This window comes from Haemaphysalis longicornis, unplaced genomic scaffold (genome assembly GCF_048455015.1).
Source record: "Haemaphysalis longicornis isolate Haplotype H1 unplaced genomic scaffold, Haemaphysalis longicornis Haplotype H1 scaffold_5, whole genome shotgun sequence".
Lineage (NCBI taxonomy): Eukaryota > Metazoa > Arthropoda > Arachnida > Ixodida > Ixodidae > Haemaphysalis > Haemaphysalis longicornis.
The window spans coordinates 33,137,431-33,158,713 of NW_027526385.1; the positions used below are offsets into that span (position 1 = coordinate 33,137,431).

A 21,283-nucleotide genomic window follows, 5' to 3' on the forward strand; every position below is an offset into this window, starting at 1 on the left:
TGCTCAAACGAACCTAGAAGAATTACATTTGTTTACACGTCAATTTTGCTTTTTGAACTAGGGCGAAACCTCCATGAGTTCTTCCGAATAAATTTTGCAGACACCTGCGTCATGGTAAGGGCATACTAGCACATGCCTGAAATACCAGAGTTGCTTTCCCATCAGTGCTATATACCAAAAATACGTGCACTCTTCACAAGGGTCTTTAACGCTGATTTGACTTTTGTAGATAAAGACGTCTACGTCTGACAATTCTTGTTGGCCTTACCAGGCTCTTTATTAAACTGGCCAGGCAATCAGATACTCGTGCATATTGTTCGGTAAAATTCTTCGTGTTTCACATCTCTGAAGAAAGAGCATTCGATGGGGCCGTATAAATGTCATTTTTGTGCTGATCAGACACTGAAAGTTTTGTTGTATTTCGCAAAAACACTGAAGACACACTTTACGTCATAATATTCTAAGTTTTATTGTGGTACTTTTTTACATGTTCAGCAAAGAAAGTCGAAGAACATAAAGGTGTCATCTTGGTCAATGCAGGTTCAAGCACTAGAGATGATAAGGTCTTGTTCGCTACGCGTTTTTACACTGTAAGACAGCAACGCACACCATAGCGTTAGTGTTGGTGCCATAGGCAATTTTGAGATACTTTTCTTTCCAAGAAAATTGTAATGCGTGTTTCATTGTTCATTTGGAATATACATGGGTAGATTAGCTGCTATCTAGACGTATACAATGCGATGACGGCAGTCAGCAACAACCATGTAACCGTAAGTAAAACGCTCCCGCTTTCGCGAATAGAAACCAGATGGCCTTTCATCCACGCAGATCAGTTTGAGAAATATTATCGTAAAGCTCCCTGTCCACCGGTAATCCTTGCTCATGTGGTTGTGTTTGCTTTGAGGGAAGATTTGGAATTTAGGTAGGCTAAACGCAGATATGTACGGACACCATACCGTGTACAAAGCCGCGCACCAAAAACGATCGACTTCACTAACTACTGACATTGTAAACTTACACAAAGTACTTAATTATTGTTGGACACGTGGACCCATTGTGAATAAAAAGCAAAGTCAGCAGCTGTTTTTGCCACACCACCATCTGTGCCAGTGACTGTGCAAGTTCCAGCTTTGTTCAAGATATATATGTTGTTCGTGAGGTGAGGGTATGAAAGTCAAAAGTAGATTTGTACTCATTTTGCCGTCTGCGCCTACTGGGATATCGTTATTGTCTGAACTTGAAATCGCGTTTCCAATATTGGTTGTCTAAACTGGCAGCAACTCAGTTTTACTGCAACGATGTTTCCATACCGTGGCGCAAAGCAAATTAAATATTCCTGCAACAATAAGACGTTGTTCCTTCTTGGGCTTCTTACATCAATACAGGATCGTTACAATACTATGCACTGTAGTACCATTTTGGAGAAATAGAGTCGTAGTGCGAAACTTAGTTTTTCTGTCTGTTTCTGTCTTCTGAAGAGGTCCAGTCCATCTCTGCCGAAGTTGAGATTGACAGATGGTGCCACTGATGGTATAACAAAGGTAGAAGTTTAAAACAACTGCGTATTCTACAGGCGCAACGACGATGGTGTGATAAAGACGACAAACATTGCGCCATACCAAAGTATGATTTCCCCCAAAGTAACAAACGTTGATATTTCTTCTTTTTCTTTCAATTCCCGACAAATCGAAAACCAAGCATCACTTTTTCAATTGGTCGCCGATTATGGAAGCACACCGGCGGGCTCCTTCGCCTAAGATGAAGTTTTCGTGAAGACCGTCCACCACCTTGACTTCAATCTTGCCGTCACAGCACTGAAACAAAACAGTAGATGGGAAAAGGCCGGAATAAGCGCCGGAAAATGTTATCCCCACCGCATTCTACCCACCGCATTCTACCCCTCAACACAACAAGCATGTACTTAGAAATGTAGCTACTGGGTTGTCTGTACTCAGACTTCTATTTTAGAAGCTGTTGCCTACAAAACGAACATCCCTTACCATCTAGAATATGACTATTTTGTTTTGAGCAAAAGACAGGATAAAGTCTTATATGTTTGTGACGATGACAAATGCAGGCATAATCTCCCTCTGAAGAAAACACAACGGCTCACCACCATCGTATTGTAATATTTTGTCATAATATATTGTGAATTCATTTTATAGTGAACATTACTTTATCACTTCATGATTTCATTTCCAACATGGTATATTTTTACATCCTACACTAATTTCTCTGTTAATCACTTCAAAGCGCTCGACTGTTTTTCTAGGTATAATGCATGGCTCGGGTCGCGGAAATAACTTCTGTGGGTAGTTTCACGCCTAGAGGATGGTCCCGGTGTGTTTCAGACAAATGTAAGCCACATTTCTCACATGGGATATTTTTACATCCTACACGGATTTCTCTGTTGTTCACTTCAAAGTGCTCGACTGTTTGTTAAGGTATAATGCATGGCTCGGGTCTCGTAAATTATTTCTATGAGTAGTTTCACGCCTAGAGGATGGTTCCGTGGTGTTTCCGACAAATGTGAGCCATCAAGTTAAACTACATGGTCACCTCCTTATGGAATCAAAATAAACAGAAATTTCGGCGAACGCAACAAAATATTTTGTTCCTCTTCCATTCGAGCCATAGGATTGCTATAGGCGAATGATGATCTTGATGTAACGGTCCCACTAGGAACCAGCAAGGCGTACTTTTCCGGCTAAAGCTGCCGAGCATGAAATTGCAGCTCTTGCTATGCGTCGCTTTTTCTTCCCTGTTTAAATATGCTGAGAGTATCCGACTGCACTTTTTAGGCATTTGCTCACCTCCGACAGACCGTAGTCGGGTGGCAGGTCCCGTGCCGTGCTTTGGGGCCTGGACGCTTTGACCAGCACGATGTCGCCATGGTATTTTTCCCGTGGACAATAGGCTTCGCTCGCCCTGATGAAATCGTAAAAGACCTGCGTGGCAGTGGCCACGTCTTCTCGGCTGGGCCTCACATCTGGAGAGGCTTTGAGAAGGATGTCGGTGACCGCTTCCTGCTTGGCCTCCCAGTTCGGATACTGACTCAGTTGTTTGCGGACCTGCGAAAAAGCCGGCAAAATTTGAAATAAATGGAAACTTTCGTATCCTTAATACTGCATCCCTTCTCGGTTTCATTCTTTTTTGCGAGCCCCATTGTCTCGCCACCTTCTCAATTTATTAACGAGTGGAGCGAAAGCATTGCAATGCCGTGTTTTCGTGGGAAATTGGAACAATTGTCTGCGACTTTTTTTTCGAAAGATTTTTTCAATGGCTATTCCACGGCTGGAGCCAGTTTGGTAACTTCGAAAGGCTTACCTAAATCACCCAAGAGTAGCAAGTCGGACTAAAGCAAAATGTCATTTAGACCCATGAATACTTATTCTTACTACTTTTCACCAGGGCGGTAAATGTATATTTAGGCATATTCCCCAGCCAAAACACACGATTTGGCGGAAGAATCAAACTTTTAACCTAAATTGATTAATTTTTCAGGAAATACTGCATCGCTTGCTGCGGGACAAGCGCTGGGGGCACTATAAAACACGAACTCTTTCGAATAAAACAAAAGCTGTATTTTGTCTGCATGGCCCTCTTAAGATGTGGGCGTGAAAAGTTGCGACTGCGGGTTTTGGTCAGTTTGAGCGAGAAGACTACAGTGTCAGTGTTTAAAAGTATTGATTCTCCAGCGTCGTGGCCTGGCTAAACATTTGGTTTTTTTATAACACAGAGATGGAGAGAGAGAGCGATCTTTGTTCAATGAGAGTTAGTGAAATTTTGCGAAAATGGATCATGAAACGGTAGGCCTCAAGGGTTGAAGCCGAGGTCCTGGGCCCTAGAATCAGCTCACGCTAATTTTGAGGTTACAAGTTGAGCAGGACATTCTTCGATGGGTCGATATAGAAGGAGTAAGTAATGTTTTAGTTTTTTACCCCTGAGCACATCCCTAGATATGCCCAAATGTCGCAGAAAAGAGTGGGTATTTCCTGGTATTTTGCACAGCTTTAAGATAATGTCGGACGTCTTCTCCCAACATTCTTAGCCGATCAGGGTTTGTGGTGGCTATATGTGCTGGTGCGTATCCTGCGAGGAATTTGCAGTTCATCGGTGCTGAGAATCATGTGTGGCATGGGGAGGGTTGCTGTTCCTAGGCGTAGGATAAGGAGACGTTTTCCTTATTTCTCGGGGAAGGCGGTGTGGTAGTCGTGGCCAACAAGAAGCATGGTATGCGAGTTCGCGTGGATCTTGATAGGCTGCCTCCTATCGTTCCAGAATGTGGTGTTAACTTTCTTCATTGTGCATTGGAGAATCTTTCTAAATTGTTTAGGCACAGTGCCTGCAGCGAAGAGACTGTGGACTTTTAAGCGTGTGTAATGATGTTTAAGCATCAATTTCATAGTTCTGCCACACGAATCGCCAAGGGGGTGGCTCCAATTTTCGCTATTTCCGTTTCTTTGTGTGGGAGGGTAATGGAGTCCAGCAATTGCCATGGTATACTCCACTGCCATAATTGTTGTCTTCGTACTTTCGGACACCCCGGCGTCCGCGCATACTGCGTATTCATGGTTTGTGAACTTTTGTCGAAGTAATGTGATCCCTGGTTGTCACCACTCCTTAGTTTTATTTGGATCTATGTTTTTCGGTAGGGGAAGCTTTTAACACATGCGTCGTGGCATCCAGCCGTCCTTTCCCTGGAGGTATGCCTACATTAGATAGAGTGACTGGTCCAAATTTTGTTTTTCCCAGACGCTCGTTTTGCGCTAGGACAGTGGCCTCTCTGGTTTCTTTAAAAGTATTGCAATACACAATACAAAGAGCCTTCCTCTGACCGTAAACGTTGAGAGGGTGAGGCCTGCCTATATACTGCCCTGATGATTGTGTTTATTTGGCCTCCTTCAGTGCACGAATGTATCTTGTACGGCAGGGTGTACAATGTCGGGCTCATGATCAGTGCCTTTGTAAGTTTTATCATTCCTTCGATTCACGCTCTTCCCCTGTAAAGGCGTTCAACACTGTGGGCCAGATGGTCAAAGGTTCCTATATTGTCGCGATTGTGAGATGGGCTCTGCATGTTCTCTGTAGGGTCATGCCAAGGATTCTTACGGGACTTTTCTCTTGGATCGCATGCATGGTGACCTATTTTAGGGGTTTTGCTTAATTTACCGCGTGGCGCCATTCACAGTTTACCGAACTGAGCTCGCGATAGTGACAGGGCCACGGAAAATTCGGAAAGTTATTTTAAGATTTTTGAAATTAGACGCCATATACTCGCTTTTATTCGTTATTGGGACACATTTTGGTTTATTTCTGTATATGACATATGCTCTCATTGGTTTTTAAGAACCTGGCGTTAATCTCTCGCCCCTTTCAACTAGGTGACACAGTGTTGGTGGCGGCATCATTTGGTTATCGGAGAGGTGCTCCGGTGGAGGGGTGGGGGGAGGGGGGGAGTAAGTTGCGGCACGGATGGATACCGTGTCTGCCCAGCATGCGACTACACAAGGCACGTAGAACGAATCTTACTGCACAGGCGTGGGGCCAGCCAAATCGCGTATCATTTTTTTTTTTTTTGACTAGCCGTAGTATAATTCTCCTCCTTTCCACCATCAAAACGGCGCTGCTCTGTACTTCCGGTTTCGGTGAGCCCTCATATCTGGCTACCTCAGTTGTAGTTTCCTGTTACCACCAATGACGTACTTCCGTGGACACTTTCATAGGCACAGCTAAAAGCTGACGGCTAGCCGGCACGGCAAATTTTAAAAATGATCCTAATAACGCTATCGCGCTAAAATTTACATGTTACAAACACCTGTACAGTGCGTGTGAAGCGGCAAACGAGCGCACAACTCTCGATGAGCATGATGGCGACATCTCCTGGTGGCTGCGGGCTTCGAGATAGCTGGCCATTGCGCGTGCGCAGACCTCGGGCAACGTAGGGCCCGTCGTCACTTCACATGGGCCCGCCCAATTTACAGACTCCGCCACCCACGAGGGGCGCATCTCTTTCGCAGTGCCAGCCGTTAGCGGTGACACGGGGGATAACCGCGCCGTTCAACCCGTGCAATACCATCGCAGGCAGTTACGCAATCGCACAAAACGACTTGTGCTAATTTTCCCAATCGCAGACGTATCAAAATAAAAGCACGCATCAAGAATGGCTAGCAGCGCTTTCCGTCGAACATTTCCTCTGATTCCTAACTGCCTACGGTGATACTTCACCACGTGAAACGACGAGCCGATCGCCCGCTGGCGCTGCGGAATAGAAGCGCCTCCCGTGGGTGGTGGGTCTGCATATTAGACAAGCCCATGCGAGACGACAACCGGCCCGACACTGTCCGAGATACGCGAACGCGCAAAAGACTGCTATCTCCAACCCAGTAGCCAGTAGCCACCAAACACATATCACCAGCATGTTCCGCAGCGGCGTACTCGCTTGCGCTATATAGTCAAGCCTGACGCGCTCTCTACAAAACTTGCATAAAGAGTGTGCAAATCACCATTTGCACATTCCCGTACTGTTACGTACTGCGGGTTTGTGAACAAACAAACAGATAGCGTGTTCAGCGGCAAATAACGCAATTATACAAGCCACGCATCATAAACCTTGCTCAGCGAGAAAGTTGCGACCAGCCAGCAAGCGACGCTCCCAACGGTGGCGTTCTTGGTGGCTGACTTGTGGGCGTATTCACAAACCATATCCCGTAGGGGACCGCGTCTACTTAGGGCCCGCTTCGCAGCCGGAACCTAATTATTGCAGGTGAAAAGCATCCTAACGAAATATTAATACGCAAAATCTACCTAAAACGGGGAAAATAAACCACAGTAGCAATATTCATGCATCTCTACAAACTGAATCATGACGATTGGGCGAAGCACTGGGGATCGCTCTTACCGTAAATCAGCCGTGAGAGTGCTTATTGCTGCTAAAATGATTTCCAATCCAATAAATTCAAGTTAACTTAATCCAATCAATTTCAATCCAATCCAAATCAATCCGATCCAATCCAATGCTCCTCGCGCATGCGCAGCACGGCTCTCCAGGACCACTCTCCCTCTCTGTGTAACCTTTCGTGAGTATTTTATTTTGTTCTTGTTAACCTTTTGTGAACCTTTTGTTCACAGATGTTTCGATTTACACGGTGCTGTGCCGTGAGCACACACGCCGGACGTACAAGGCTCGGCCTTAAGGTACTTCGCCCCTAAAACAATCATGCCGTACGCTCACTATAGCTAGCTTGTACAGTTAAAACTACCTGAAAGGTAGATGACAATACAAATTTAAATATTCTGGACCAAAACCGACGTAACCACGGATAAAATCCCGCTACGTACAACAATCGTCAAGAGAAGTAACGAAGTAACCCAAACCTACGTTAAAGGAACCAAGCCACTGAAAAGTACAAAACAAGTGACGGACGAGATTTTGACGGGTCTGAGCGGAACAAAACCTCCTGGTTTCTTTTTCCATAATGCACAAAGCTGCCATAAAAGATGCCGCGCGTGATAACAAGAAATGTGTTTCAGGTAAACCAACCAATTAAAATGAAAAAAAAACGGCTCCTGAAGGATTTGAACCTGGCTCATGCGAGTGATAGCCAGAAATGGAGCCTTTATACCACAAAACGAGAGAGTCCGACGGCCTTTAATTAAACAAAATATAAAAATCACACATGTAGGATTTGAAGCTGACTGATGTGAGTGATAGCCAGAAACGGATTTTTTTAGGGGCGAAGCCCAATAGGGGCTGGGGCTGTCGGCGTCTCATGTGGTCGTCGTAAGCGTCGTCTCATCTAATTACGGTACTAAAACACCGGGACACTCGTTTACGCCTCACGCTAGAGAGCTTCACGCTTCAAAGACGAGACTTTTAAAACAAAGCTGTATACCTCTACCTCCCAACGGTTCCATCTCCGTGGGCAAACACGCCAAGGCGCCGAGAATACACTTATACACTGCATTATTCGCCCCTTCACGTTAGTGGAGATGGCCTGGGTTTTTTTTTTTTATTGTGGAACCCGTATATCACAAAACGAGACAGCCCGATGGCGTTTAAACAAAATATAAAAAGTCACGGGCATATATGCTCAAACGAGCCTATAGATGGCGCCACGCGTTGTGGCCACGTGGGAGTCCCTACTCAATATGGTTTGTCAATGCGCCACCGGTGGTGCCAACACAGGGGACGTCTACGCACCTCCAAGACGTCGATGTCGATGTACTGTATGAGGAAAGAGCAGAAGAGGGCAGTCTCTTCCTCCTCCTTCGTGCCCGCACCAAACATAGACCGTATTTGGTGTGAATTGGCGGCCAGGTACTTAGGCGCACCGTCCAAGAGGGTCAGGCTAGCCACGGAGGCTCCAGTGGCCTGTAGTTGCGTGGCGATTTCGAAGGCAACCGCCGCACCGAAAGAGTACCCCACCAGGTGGTATGGGCCCTTCGCCTGCACCTCGACCAGTCTCTAAATAGGAGAAAGGCGGGTAGGACGAGCCCTTGAGTTAGGCTTAACGAGGCGCTCTTAAAAAAAATGTGGCATTCACTAACAGAACACTAACAAGTTATTTGTCCCAGTATACACTGGTTACTTTGTAACTGCAGGCAGTAAACGCGGCACTAGTCAGGGTTACTTACTGAAGCAGGCAGTAAGCACCACTATCTTCACGAGTACAGTCCTAGCGATAACACCCTTCTGAGCTACAGTCATTTACTAACTGGTCATGCATAATTTAGTCATAAACCCGACCTTAATCTAGTGCATGCTACTTCCTGCACCGATTTAATTTTCTAACCATGCAGTTGCTAGTGTCAGAGTTAACGTACCATACCGCGGGGCAGTAAGGTTCGTAAGGAGTTAGTAAATACGGCCGTTACTATTTTTCACAACCTGTTTTATTAACAGTGGGGGATAAACTTTGCCTCGTGAATTGGTACCACCTTGAGCACCCGCCTGCTAATGTTCCTCCAAGAAGCAAAGGCCAAATACTTCATGCGCCTCTATTTGCTGCCAGTTTAAACCGTTCTGGCCTGGAATGTTTTCTCACGCTATCACAAATCCAGTGTTTGAAATGCTCTTAGTTCTTACTCCGCATCCCTAGTGCAAATTCAAATATTTTGGGGGAAACACCTAAGTGGGCATTGCCTCTAGGCAGGGGGGTAGGCAGGGTGATATTCCGGTGTCAGAACACCCCCCAAATGTTATGTGGGCTGCATTTCCCTTCTACTTCCCACTGGCCTTTTCTTTTTCTCCATATTTATTGCACACCGCATCAATATATTCAAATTTAACAACAAAATAAGAGGAGCGCGGATTTCTTTACAAAACGTATCTGTTCTAAAAACCACGACTTTTTTTCGTACGAGAGTTTTTCTGTGTGTGAAAAAATCGGTGTTTTTTATGAAAGTTACTCGTTGGATTCCGGTCCTACTGGTATTTTTATGTAAACGTTATTGTGAACAAAACAGCTAATCGTTCGGCTTTATTTAAGCAAAATAATGACTCAGATATCGTGAGAGTGCAGGCTCCTTTTCTTTTTATATTTTTATTGGCGATGTACAACACCAACAAAAAAAATATTTCCGGCTACGCCACTGCCTCTAGGTGCATATGTCCTAACATAGACGTATGCGTATCTTAGGCCTGGGGGCCTCGGGGCCTACATTACAGGTTCTTTTAGTACGAACAGCCAATTGGGCATCCTTGAAATACCCATATACGGCTCGTGTATACCTAACGGGTGTATTGTGTCACGCATTACGAACGCACGGGGGGACAGATTTTCCGGAGAGTCACCTAAAAATGCTTAATTAAACATTAGAAATGTCGTACAAACTACCGGATGAGAATATTCAGGACGTGGGTAAGCAGTCTTTAATTGCACCAATCATTTCCCCAATGGCGCATATTTTTTTGCGCAGATAAAGGGCATAGCAGTTGTCTCAATAGTGTTCTTGTCGAGTAATGCATACACCATAAAATGTCATTGTACTGAAGACAGCCGCGTGCAAGCAGGTATAAGGGTCTTGTTCCTTCTCCTCGTTAAGATCAAATTGACCGCATAACCAGCACAGTGATATAACAAAATTTCAATTTGTTCTCTTTGTTCATTGTTTCATTATTTTTCAGCTGACACAGTGGCCATCCCGCTACTACGCTCCGCTCAAAGTGTGCGAGACTTCCAATAATGAAGGCTTGGGCGAGTTGCTGCATAATTACAAAGAGAGGAACAGAGCTCGTGGTTGTCACTTTCTTCGTGTGTTTTGTCTGTGTTGAGCTATTCCCCTCTTTGAGACTTCCAACAATTGTGAATAACAATACCTTCATGTATTTCGACGCCATCTCTTCGATGCTTGTCGTAAGAATTTCGGGCGTCCACTGCACACCAACTGCGCGCACTGGCAGTTGTTTAGCCAACTCGGAAAGGGCGCACACGTGGCCTTGAATTTGGTGCACAATGAACACAGGGGAGGGCCCCTGGAGACCGTTCATCTCCACCAGGACGCGGTCGCAGATAAGTTTCTCCACAAGCACCATCCTCGGAATAGCCGCAGTAGCCCCGAGCTCTGCCAGGAGAAAAAGTGCGAAAATGGGGAGCGTCAGTTAGGCTCTCTGTAAGGAGGTCCTGCTGGCAGACAAGGAGCAAACGAAACCAGTCAAGGTAATTTCCACCATCAAAGGAACCGGTCAGAACTTTTGAGTATTTCAGTACTAAAGCCGAAGTACTTGGCATTGTTCTATTGCAGAACAGGGATAAAATGACCGGGACACCGGAAAAATAGACAACACAGGCGCTGGCGCATGTGACAACCTTGAGTATGACGAAAGGTTCATTCAGAAAAAACGGAAACCAGCACGGACGTAATTACACAGCCTTTTTCCCTGTCCCCCTTCCCTGAAGAGAAGCATGTGAGCGAATTTATATCGGCAAACCTTTCTGTGTTTTCCTATCTATCTATCTATCTATCTATCTATCTATCTATCTATCTATCTATCTATCTATCTATCTATCTATCTATCTATCTATCTATCTATCTATCTATCTATCTATCTATCTATCTATCTATCTATCTATCTATCTATCTATCTATCTATCTATCTGTCTGTCTGTCTGTCTGTCTGTCTGTCTGTCTGTCTGTCTGTCTGTCTGTCTGTCTGTCTGTCTGTCTGTCTGTCTGTCTGTCTGTCTATCTATCTATCTATCTATCCACCTATCCACCTATCCACCTATCCATTTATCCGTCTATCCGCCTAACCGTCTATCCGTCTATCCGTCCATCCATCCGTCTATCCGTCCAGCCATCCGTCTATCCGTCTATCCATCTATCTGTCTGTCTGTCTGTCTGTCTGTCTGTCTGTCTGTCTGTCTGTCTGTCTACACACAACCTTGAACTCTCTTCTGGCGGGAGTGGGCAGCAGTTTCTTGTCACTCCATTGTCGCTCTTGCAAAAAGAGATCGACGTTTCTCTCCTCTGTCAAGTCGTAGAGGGTCACAGTGCATCATTCATTATCTCCAGGCTTCATTACTCATTATGTACAGCGTGAGGCTGGGATGTCATGCAAGGCTCTTTACGAAAAATGTTCCTGCGCGCTTGAGCTGTATGCTCCTCAAGGCTGCAGCGACGAAAACCAAAGCTGATGTGTTTATCCGGAGCCAATAACGTGATTTTGGATAGTTTGCGTTTCTTAAATACGTCAAACCCCGTTAAAACGTAATCGGCAAGGAAAAACGTTTAGATACGCACTAAACGATGTACGGATTAGCCACCAACACCAGTTTAGCGGCGCTTTAGAGGCTGGAAAACAACTACGACACATTGCTCTCAAACAGGCACACACACTCCGACAGGCTTTATTTGCGGCTAGGCAGCAAAAAATCCATCTTCGCTTGCCACCGCGATGGCCTCGCCGCGATGGCGGCATCTTCGAAGTCGGTAAGGGCTCGAGCCAGTTTGCACATCAGGCACACACGTAACAAGAAAAAAGAGACAAAGGACCCGACACGCCGCAGCAGAGGCCGTCGAGCGCTACACCCGGAACACGACCGCAAACACAGTGGCGGAATGAAGGCAAAAAAACTGGTTGATTTCTCTGTCATAGGAATCGATGAAATATGGAAGTGAAATGTGCCGTGAAATCTGCAGATGAGCATTATTTGCGGGTCGGCGGCTGTCTTGTGGGTGTGCATAGCGAGTGGCGCCCTGCTGGCGGGTCGCTTCGGCAAAGGTGTACTGGCGTCATTTCCGTGACGGATATGACGTCAGTAGAATCTTGGGGCATCGCGGCATAAAACACTTTCGTGTTAAAATTTAAAATATAAAATCTGGAAACAAACAACCCTAAGTATAAAGTACTCCTTAGTACTAAAGGTTGCTTCCCCGCAAGAAGCCCCTGTGGGCAGGGGTGCACACTTTACAGGCCGCTTGCTTCGTTGTACTGGCGTCCCTTCCGTGACGGATATGACGTCGGCGAAATCTTCGTGTATCCGGAAATAAACCACTTTCGGGTTAAAATGCGCTTCTGCGCGGTTACTTCTTGAATGGATTCGATTGGATGCGACGGCAAGAGTGAATTCGCACCCCCCCCCCCCCGGCAGCTTCTTCGTGATATTGGAAGCTAATCTCGAAGGTGCGCTGATCTCGAAGGTCCGATTTGTGCGCTGCAATCGGCAAAAGATGTATGAGGAAAAAATGCGTCATGGTGACATTGTTTTAACGTCACTATCGTTGGCAACTGTCGTCAGCGCGTCGCAACTCAAGCATGAAACGTCTGCACATATAAGATTTCGCCAATTTTGTGTCTGTGCAAGTAGAACAAAAAAGAAAATAGTACGTACTGACCGCTTGATGCGCAGTAAGCGGCTATGGTTTAAACGCGCAACCATTACATGAGGTTAAATTGGGGCTTGGCGGGGGAATCTTCGCAACTACATTTAAACTGCAATTACAGATTAGGTGGGTACGTATTAACGAGGTTTGCCTGCACTAGCATTGCGTCAAAACTACTCAGTATAGTTGGCTCCTATCCGTAAAATGGCGAATATTGTTAGACTTCATCGCTCCCGCTCTCTACGCAGCCGAGCGTGATGTTGCTTTGACATCACGCCAAATGGCTTGGATAATTTGGTCAATTTACTGTTACAGTCATTCTGTTTTACAAAGAGAGCTTGCGGATACCTTTCATAAGTTTCAATGCCCACTTGCAAGGCACACAATTTCGCATAACTGATTGCAAAACAGTCGAATGGCAGTTGGAGAAAGCAAGTTTCTGAAGTCAGGTATTCAGGAACAGATAATTAAAGAAATTTTTCCCAGTCGCCATGGCCCTGCAGAATAATTGCCGTCGCCACTTCTCCGGGTCTCTTCATCACAAGACAGTGATGTGCCCTTTTCCTATCCTTCCCCTGCCACTCGCGTCACCCATGCACACGTCATGTAATGCCCGTAGTCCCACACGGCCAGATTTGTGCGGAAGCAGCTCACCTTTCTTTTCCTCGGGCGCAACAGCACCTTCACTGGATGTTCTGCCGATTTCTCCACTGATCTCCCGAAGCCGGTTCATGGTGAGTTGGCGGACCTCCTGCATGCTTAGTGACAAGTCGTAGTCACGCTCGATGGTCTGCTTTACCTCGACTCCCATAAGAGAGTCCATGCCGAGGTCACCAAGCTTCATGTTAGGGTTGAGGCCAGATGGGTCTTTCACGCCTGCAACATCACAGGTGAAATCACAGAAGCAGCGAACCTGTTTAAAGTGACACCAAATGAATAACCCTTTGTTTTAACTGAAAGATCACGCATTGCGTAATTCTGTCGGATTTTGTTCCGCGTCCAACGATGCCTTGTTTGTTGAGAAATTAAGCATTTAGCATGACATATCTCTCTGCCATTTGTTTTTTATTTTGTGACGTTTAGGAGGACGTCACAAACTACACTGGATGAGACCCGCTTTGACCTTACACTATCGTCATCATCTTTCTGAAAGTCCTTTTTCGTTGCTGTTTCCTTTTGTTGCAAAGATTGAAGGCCAATCAAAATATGGCATTTTGGAGCCATTCTGCTGTGACGGCGCCTAGGCAAAGCCTGCCATCAAGCCACGTTCATCTATGTCGCTCTTGTGAAAGCTTCCCATGTGGTGCAGGTGCCTGAACGAAAGTGTTTACAATACATGCGCAATGGGTCTGAAATGCAGTTTGCTGCCGCCATGTCCCTATTGCCGCTGGATGTTCACCTCAGTTCACCACGCGACCTTTATTGGCAGAGCTTGTACTGCAAGGCGGAACGTTTCAACGAAGCTGATACTGCGACAAAACCTTCTGGCAGTAGTGAAGCAACCTATTTAGTAAGGTTTGATAATGGTGTCTGTCACTAAAGGTACATGATCCGAAGAAGTTCCCGCAGGCACTTATTTTATCTGTACATCTCCCTGATTGGAGGGATCATTTCATAAAACCACATCGACAAGATTCACCCATTAATTTTCCCCTGGCATTCGCTATGCGTGATGTTACAAACTGTAGTGCAGAAAGAGAATGGGGGTGTCCATATGTGTTTTTCCCGCTTTTAGTATTCCCTGTGTTCATTGGCGGCAGCTACTGCTTCGGTTGGTGTTTTTGTAAAACGGAGCTCCAATTTACTGATGGAGGCACGTGCTTGTGTGTTTTGTGTCCCTCTAAAATTTCCATGTCGCGAAAAACTTATAAATATGTTTGCGATTACCCGCTGACGACATAGATATCATATTTAATTAATGAGAGAAGAAAGAATAGAGGCACTACAAGGTAGCAATGCACTATTGTCTATAGCCTTTTCTCTTCGCTCGAACGAATTCATGCCCCGATAGACACATGCGTCCCGCCTAACTGAAAAAACTGTCAATGCAGGTTATCAGTAATTAGCTTCAAGTCATACGAAACAGACATAGGGCTATAAACCTTCGCGGTAAAACGCTTCACGTACAGAGAGAAACATACTTGCAGCTTTCGTATTTTTAGCCTTATCCTGCCTCGGCAAAGAGGGATTTGAAGAAAACTACTACGGTGTTCTGAAGTCTTAGCCCGCCCCTTTCGCGCACATCATTCTAAAGAGTTTGTGTCGGCAGTTTTCATGACGTAAATAGTTGAATTTGAAATCGCTGTTATGTACGATTGTGTGGCGCATTGTACATTCTTCCCGTTAAAACCCAATCTATGGATGTAATGTTTTTGTGTGCAAGTTATACAGTATTCATTTTTTCTGAAAAATTGTCATACTTGCCTGTTCCAGTTTCTTGTAGCGTTAGTTGAGCTACGTTCTCCGAGAATACAGCGGCCCATGCAGCAGCTCGACTGCTCGCATATCTTATCAAATATAGAATCACACTTTTGCTTCTACACGCGACACTTGAACTAATATAATAACCTAGAATCGTTTATCTAATATACGTTGTGGCCCCTAAAAAGAAGGAGCTATAGCCTGTATTCAATAGCGAGGCACGCATGCAAGCAACCATGTGAATACGCCGTCACTGGTTACGTCGGGCTCCGCGGGATGGCGGTACTTGTCCGTGCTAAGCGCATGATATGAGTTGGACATTCCAAGCTCTAGCCCGCCGAACGCAAAGTAATGCCTTGACTAAAATGTGAGTGCGATTAATAACAACTCTGTTGACACCACCGTTTAGAATCGGGTTGAAACGGAGCAGACGACGCATACCGGTGTTATTTTTTTTTTCTTTGGCGTGGGGGAGCAGTGGCATAAGCCGCGTAATGCCCGTGGCGATTCGGCCATGTCCGTGGCCATTTCAGTGTTGCCAAGCGAAGAAATTAACAGCTAAACTTTTCACTGCATACCACCTATTCAGCCACTGCAATCACTCGTACTCACCAAGTATGTGCGCAACAGCCGCGACAAGGTCCGGCTTCCCTTTGCTGTCTGTCTTGACCGAGAGGTCCGCCTTGACGAAGCTGGACACGACCGGGTGACTCTGGCATAGAAATCGGTCCAACACCGACATGCAGGAAGCTATTCGCTGCGGTACACTGCCTCCCACCACCACGTCAGAGCCCATCGTGTCCCGTAGAATGCCGACGTCGCCGATAGCACCCCATTGAATGGCCAGGCCTGCGACAAGAAAAGCGCGGTCTTATTGTGCTAACAACTTATGGGGCGTGTCGGCAAACGCTTCTGCAGTCGAGCCGTTCTCGGAACGACAAAAGGGAGAACGAACGAAAGAGGGCGTCGCTGCGGTGGTGCTGCAGTCGCTCCTCTGCCGACATTGCTAGTGGCGTAGAGTTTCTTAATAAGTATGCTAGAGAAGAAACTGCGCCTGGTAATCCGCGTGGTCATGGGGGTTTATGGGAAGACCCCCCTTTTGGCTTGTGCTTGGCATGACAATTTGATTTATAAGCAGTTTTTGGGATTTGCTTTCTTCACTATGCATTAACGTGTCTACGAGCTACGAGGAAGCCGCAATCTTCCCTGTCCTGTGGTAGCCGCGTTCGGGGAAACAGCAGCCAGTGCGTGATTGTATACTGACGTTGGTCATGTCGCAGTCCAAGGACGTATGACTGGGCGGGTAATATGCCGCCGCGAAATTTGTAGCTGACGAAAACAAAACGTGATTTGACGAAGACAAGATGCTACAGAAACGGGTGCCTGTATCCGTCCTATCTGGTCATTGTCCACGAGTGTTTATCGCCAGATTTTCTTTTTAGGGGCGAAGCTCCTCTTGCTCGGGGCAAGTCCCTCGGCGTGCCGTGTCCACTAGTTCTCGAGGCGACCGCTAGAGGCGCAGCTGTGCAATAGTTCGTAGGTCGCCCGCTAGATGGCTCACCGCCGCTCCAGGCGGCACGGCACACACCTTCACTCCTCCGTCTCCGCTGCTCCGGCCTTGCATGCGTAATTTCGCGAACGGCAATTAAAGGGACCCTGCAACACTTTCGATGAACGCTTTCACCCTTTCTTTCGCGTCTGGAAGCACTGCGGAAGCTACAGTTATCGCCAGCATGGAGCGGCACTGCGTGATTTGCTCGTCGCGCCGCACCAGATACGCATTCGGTTTCGGCTTTGTTTTCGTGGCTTTATTTTTAACGTTGCTATCGAAAAGCGTTCATTGCTGCAGTTGAAGGAAAACCGGCCAACAGCCACTACATGGCCTCAGTGACGTAATTAGGGCCGTCGACGAACGTTAAGACTGGGAAAGAGAGAAAAATTGTTTGAGCGAGTTCCCCAGTTATCTGATGAGCATAAGCAGTAATTTTTGGCTGAGGTACTTTGCGACCCCCTAATCTAAATACTCTGATGTGTTGGGTGGGTATATTCTGCAAGCATTTAATAATTCAAAAAAAGTTCAAGAAAGTGTTGCGGGGTATCTTTAAATTTTGTAATTCGATACCTCGGAGTACGGATGCGCGAGAAGAATTCTGCCAAAGGAAACCGTGTAGAAACGCGATTCCGCGTAACTTTTCAATACCAACATGCCTGCTTACCGCAGCCAGTAAAAACTTATTTATTTTAGCTAATTAGGTCAACGAAGTCAATAACTACCACCTCATTCTCCGTCCCCCTGGGCGCATAACCTCAATGTAGGAACGGTCTTTACGTGAATCTAAGTGCCTAATTTTTAAAAAACCTGTCCTCTTAACTTTGATCACCCTGCATATGTGCAGACGTTCGTGCGTGCGTCCGGGCGGGCGGGCGGGCGCTTCTCGAGAGATTATTCAAGAATACTATCTCCCGGGGTCGCAACTATGAATTAATGTCTTCTGTAAGCTCTTATGAAGGCGAAATCATCAGCTCACTTATCAAGGACTCACCTGGAAGCCCTTCCGCGACACGGCGTTCACAGACGCGTTCCATGGTAGAGTTGGCGTAGCCGTAGTTCGTTTGCCCGGCGTTGCCGCGCCCACAAGACACGGATGAAAATACGACGAAGTGGTCGAGCTCTGGGCACAACTTGCGGGAGAGCGCGTCCAGGAGCAGGGTACCGTCAATTTTGGGCTTGCACACGGTATCGAACGCTTCGGGCGTCTGGTTTTCCAGAAGTGCGTCTCGAAGCACCTGTAGATATAAGGCCGAACCCGCTAGGTTTTCCAAGTGTGCCTCCTTTAAACCCCGCAGACATGCCAAAAGGAGCAACAAGTTTTGAAAACGAATTATACAAAAATTCCTAGCACCCCAAAGCAATTCTTGATCTTGACCCGCCGCTGTGGCTCAGTGGCTAAGGCGTTGCGCTGCTGAGCACGAGGTCGCGAGTTCGATTCCCGGCCGCGGCGGCCGCTTTTCTGATGGAGGCGAAAAGCAAAAACGCCCGTGTGTGCGAGATTTCGGCGCACGTAAAGATCCCCAGGTGGTCGAAATTAATCCGGAGCCCTCCACTACGGCGCGCCTCATCGCCTGCGTTGCGTCGGCGCGTTAAACCCTACAATCAATCAATCAATTTTTGATCTCGTGTTTGTATTCAAGACAGACATTCCTGTACGCAAAACATCAAGATTAATAAGTGATATAATTGGGCTTTATTACTTATTTTATTGCCCACCATTTACAATATCCCCAAGTTCAGCTAAGATTATTCAAATTTCACGTTCCTGACGACCAAATGCAAGGGGAGTTAACACAGTGCATTCATGGCAAAAACATGAATCATTTTCTTGTTTAGAAAGATCCCACAGGCGTTTTTTTATTTGCACTCGTGGTTTTGTAAAAAAGGCAGATGTTTAATGTAGGTACGTCGCCACAAGGAAGATAATTTGCTGGAAATTCAGGAGCTGGTATACAAGCGATAATTTAAAATTGAATATTCACCTTCTTTTACAGCTTTTCAAGGTTATCTTTACGTACTATACTTGTGACTGATTTTACGGAGTCGCGTGAGCAAGTAGTAGCAGGGATATTTATTCCCATATTTTGCACCGACGCCCAAACAGGGTGTGATGTGTGCTTAATGAATGCACTAATTTTGTTCGAAAACTTGTGACACAGCAAACCTTCCGCAAACATCTCCGAAGCATTACGAAACTAGCAACGCCTCGAAGAACGCTTGCGAAGAAAGGAGCAACTTAATTCAATCACTCGCAATCGCTCCACAAGTCTGCTGTGCGTACAATATTCTTACGAGGACCCTGCAACACTTTTTCAACTTTTCTTGGAAATCATAAATGCTTGCATAACGTAGTCAACCAACACATCCAGTACTTAGATTAGGGTGTTTCAAAGTACCTCAGCCGAAATTTACGGCTCTGTGCACATTACATAACTTAGAAACATGCTCAAAAGATTTATCTCTCCTTCCCAGTCTTAGCGTTCTCATACCGCTGGAATTACGTCATTACAGCGGTCTAGCGGCTATTGGCCCACTTTCATCCAGTTTCAGCCATGAGCGCATTCGATAGCCACTTTAAAAAGAAAGCCACAAAAGCAAAGCAGAAACAGAAAGCGGATCTGCTGCGTAGAGCAACTCACACAGTGCCACTTCTGCTGGCGATAACAATAGATTCCGCAGTGCTTCCAGACGCAGAAAAAAGATTGAAAGCGTTTATCGGAAGTGTTGCAGAGTCCTTTTAATGTGGCACGCCCTTGTTATCGATTCAGTGTTGATCAGACGGATAACTGGTTTATCTGGCCGTTATCAGAAGGCCAACCACCTCCATTCACTTTAGGCCCTTCAATATTTTCTAACAAATACCGTAGCACCTGATCAACCATATGCCAACACAGAAGTTTGTTCTCCAACTTGTATCAAGCATCGACAAAATAGCATGGCGGTACTGCATTGGCCGCGACGCCGCGTTTCACTCCCACATATGCTTTTACAATTTACAGTGAAGTGATGCGCATGCATTCTCAGATCAAAGAAGAAATCCAAATAACCCCCCCCCCCCCCCACCCCCCGCTTTTATAGCAAAGCTTTATTGTCCTCACTGACGCCGTTTTACGTCAAGAGGCCGCGCAGAAAAGCCAACCTTCTTCAGATGCTGACGAATGATCGTTGGTGAAGTGAGGGAGAAATAAGCTTCCCGTGGCTGCAATCGAGCCTGGATACCCAGGGTTATGAAGCCGCCGTCTATCCGATTGCTCCATTTCGACATGGTCCAACCGAGTGCCAAGCAGCACAGGTACCGATTCGCTCCGTACACTTCAAACCCGACACGTTAGGCCTACGGATTGCCCTCCCGAGAGTTGCTGTGGGTATTCTAGAAAAGTGGCTCGTACCACCAGAGTACCACATGCTCGCAGTGCGGGATTGGCCAACCCCAGAATCCACCAGGAGAAAGCTTCACGTTCAACGATCGTCGTCATTACACGTAGGGGTGCATATTTTTTTGCTTATTGAAGCGGCAGAACTCACCATTGCGAGGTTGAAGATCCCGCCGACGGGCCCAAAAAGCTTCGCCTGCTCGACGATCTCCCGCGCTCCGTTCTCAGTCGAGACGTCGGCCTTGCTGACGAGAACCGTAGCACCCAGCTTGCGCCATCGGTGCAGGCACAGCCGCTGGTATCCCGTCTTCACTCCAGACCGAGAGCTGAGGAGGAGCTTCCGGCATCCCCGAGCCACCATCCACTCGGCAAGCTCCAAGCCAAAGCCACCCAAGCCTCCGGTAATCACGTATGTCTTGTGCTCGAAAAAGCGAGTGCGCACCACAGCGTCTACCATGATAGGTGAAGGGGTAACTGCATTGCGTTCATTTTCTTCCGGCCTGATCTGTACGCGTATTAAGGCAGAAGGTGAAATATTTTAGTAACAGTATCATCCGAAGTCACCTGACGTGCGGGTGAACAACAAAACAAGGACATGCACTTTTTGGATATCCAAGCGTTGACTTTCCCAGAGCTTTCGAAAACGTCCACTCTACCGAAAGAAAAGATTCACGAAAACCTCAAAGGCTGTTTACAACTATGAGCAATAGAATACGCTACATCTTTCCTCAATAACTAACCCCTCTGGCATTGAGATTTCTAATGCACAACCTGTATGACATCTTATAAGCTGCCGGCTTTTAGCACATATAGTAGGAGCGACCTTCGTGCAGCCAGTAAGTTCATAAATTTGATATTGCATCTAAACTTGCTTATCACGTCTCATATTGAGATCTGGCTGTTTCAGTTATATTGATCGAACCTCACCAAAGGCGTAATTTCAGAAAGCGCATTAGACTTCTACAGAACCCTAAGCCTAAACGAGCACAGTGTTGTCCAAGGGAAATATTTTGCCTAGTATGCCCACTTCCACCTTCTAAGCGCACTCCCTTCCCGCGCGTGCGCTGTTTCAGTATTACACCCCCGCATGTCCCACCGGAATCGCTGC

The 21,283-nt window shown here is 46.4% G+C and overlaps 1 protein-coding gene across 2 annotated transcripts in view; it reads right to left on the bottom strand.

The window, feature by feature from the left end:
• Positions 1-444: 444 nt before the first annotated feature.
• LOC144138040 (fatty acid synthase-like) overlaps positions 445-21,283 on the bottom strand; it is a 115,527-nt gene continuing 94,688 nt past the window's right edge. For both annotated transcript variants that reach the window (XM_077670095.1, XM_077670096.1), the window contains exons 22-29: positions 20,327-20,680; positions 17,793-18,036; positions 15,862-16,098; positions 13,483-13,704; positions 10,322-10,566; positions 8,204-8,467; positions 2,814-3,071; positions 445-1,814 (exon numbers count right to left, since the gene is read on the bottom strand). In XM_077670095.1, coding sequence (XP_077526221.1) covers positions 1,701-1,814; positions 2,814-3,071; positions 8,204-8,467; positions 10,322-10,566; positions 13,483-13,704; positions 15,862-16,098; positions 17,793-18,036; positions 20,327-20,680 — 1,938 coding nt within the window. In that variant the 3' untranslated portion in view covers positions 445-1,700. The remainder of the gene's footprint in view (positions 1,815-2,813; positions 3,072-8,203; positions 8,468-10,321; positions 10,567-13,482; positions 13,705-15,861; positions 16,099-17,792; positions 18,037-20,326; positions 20,681-21,283) is intronic.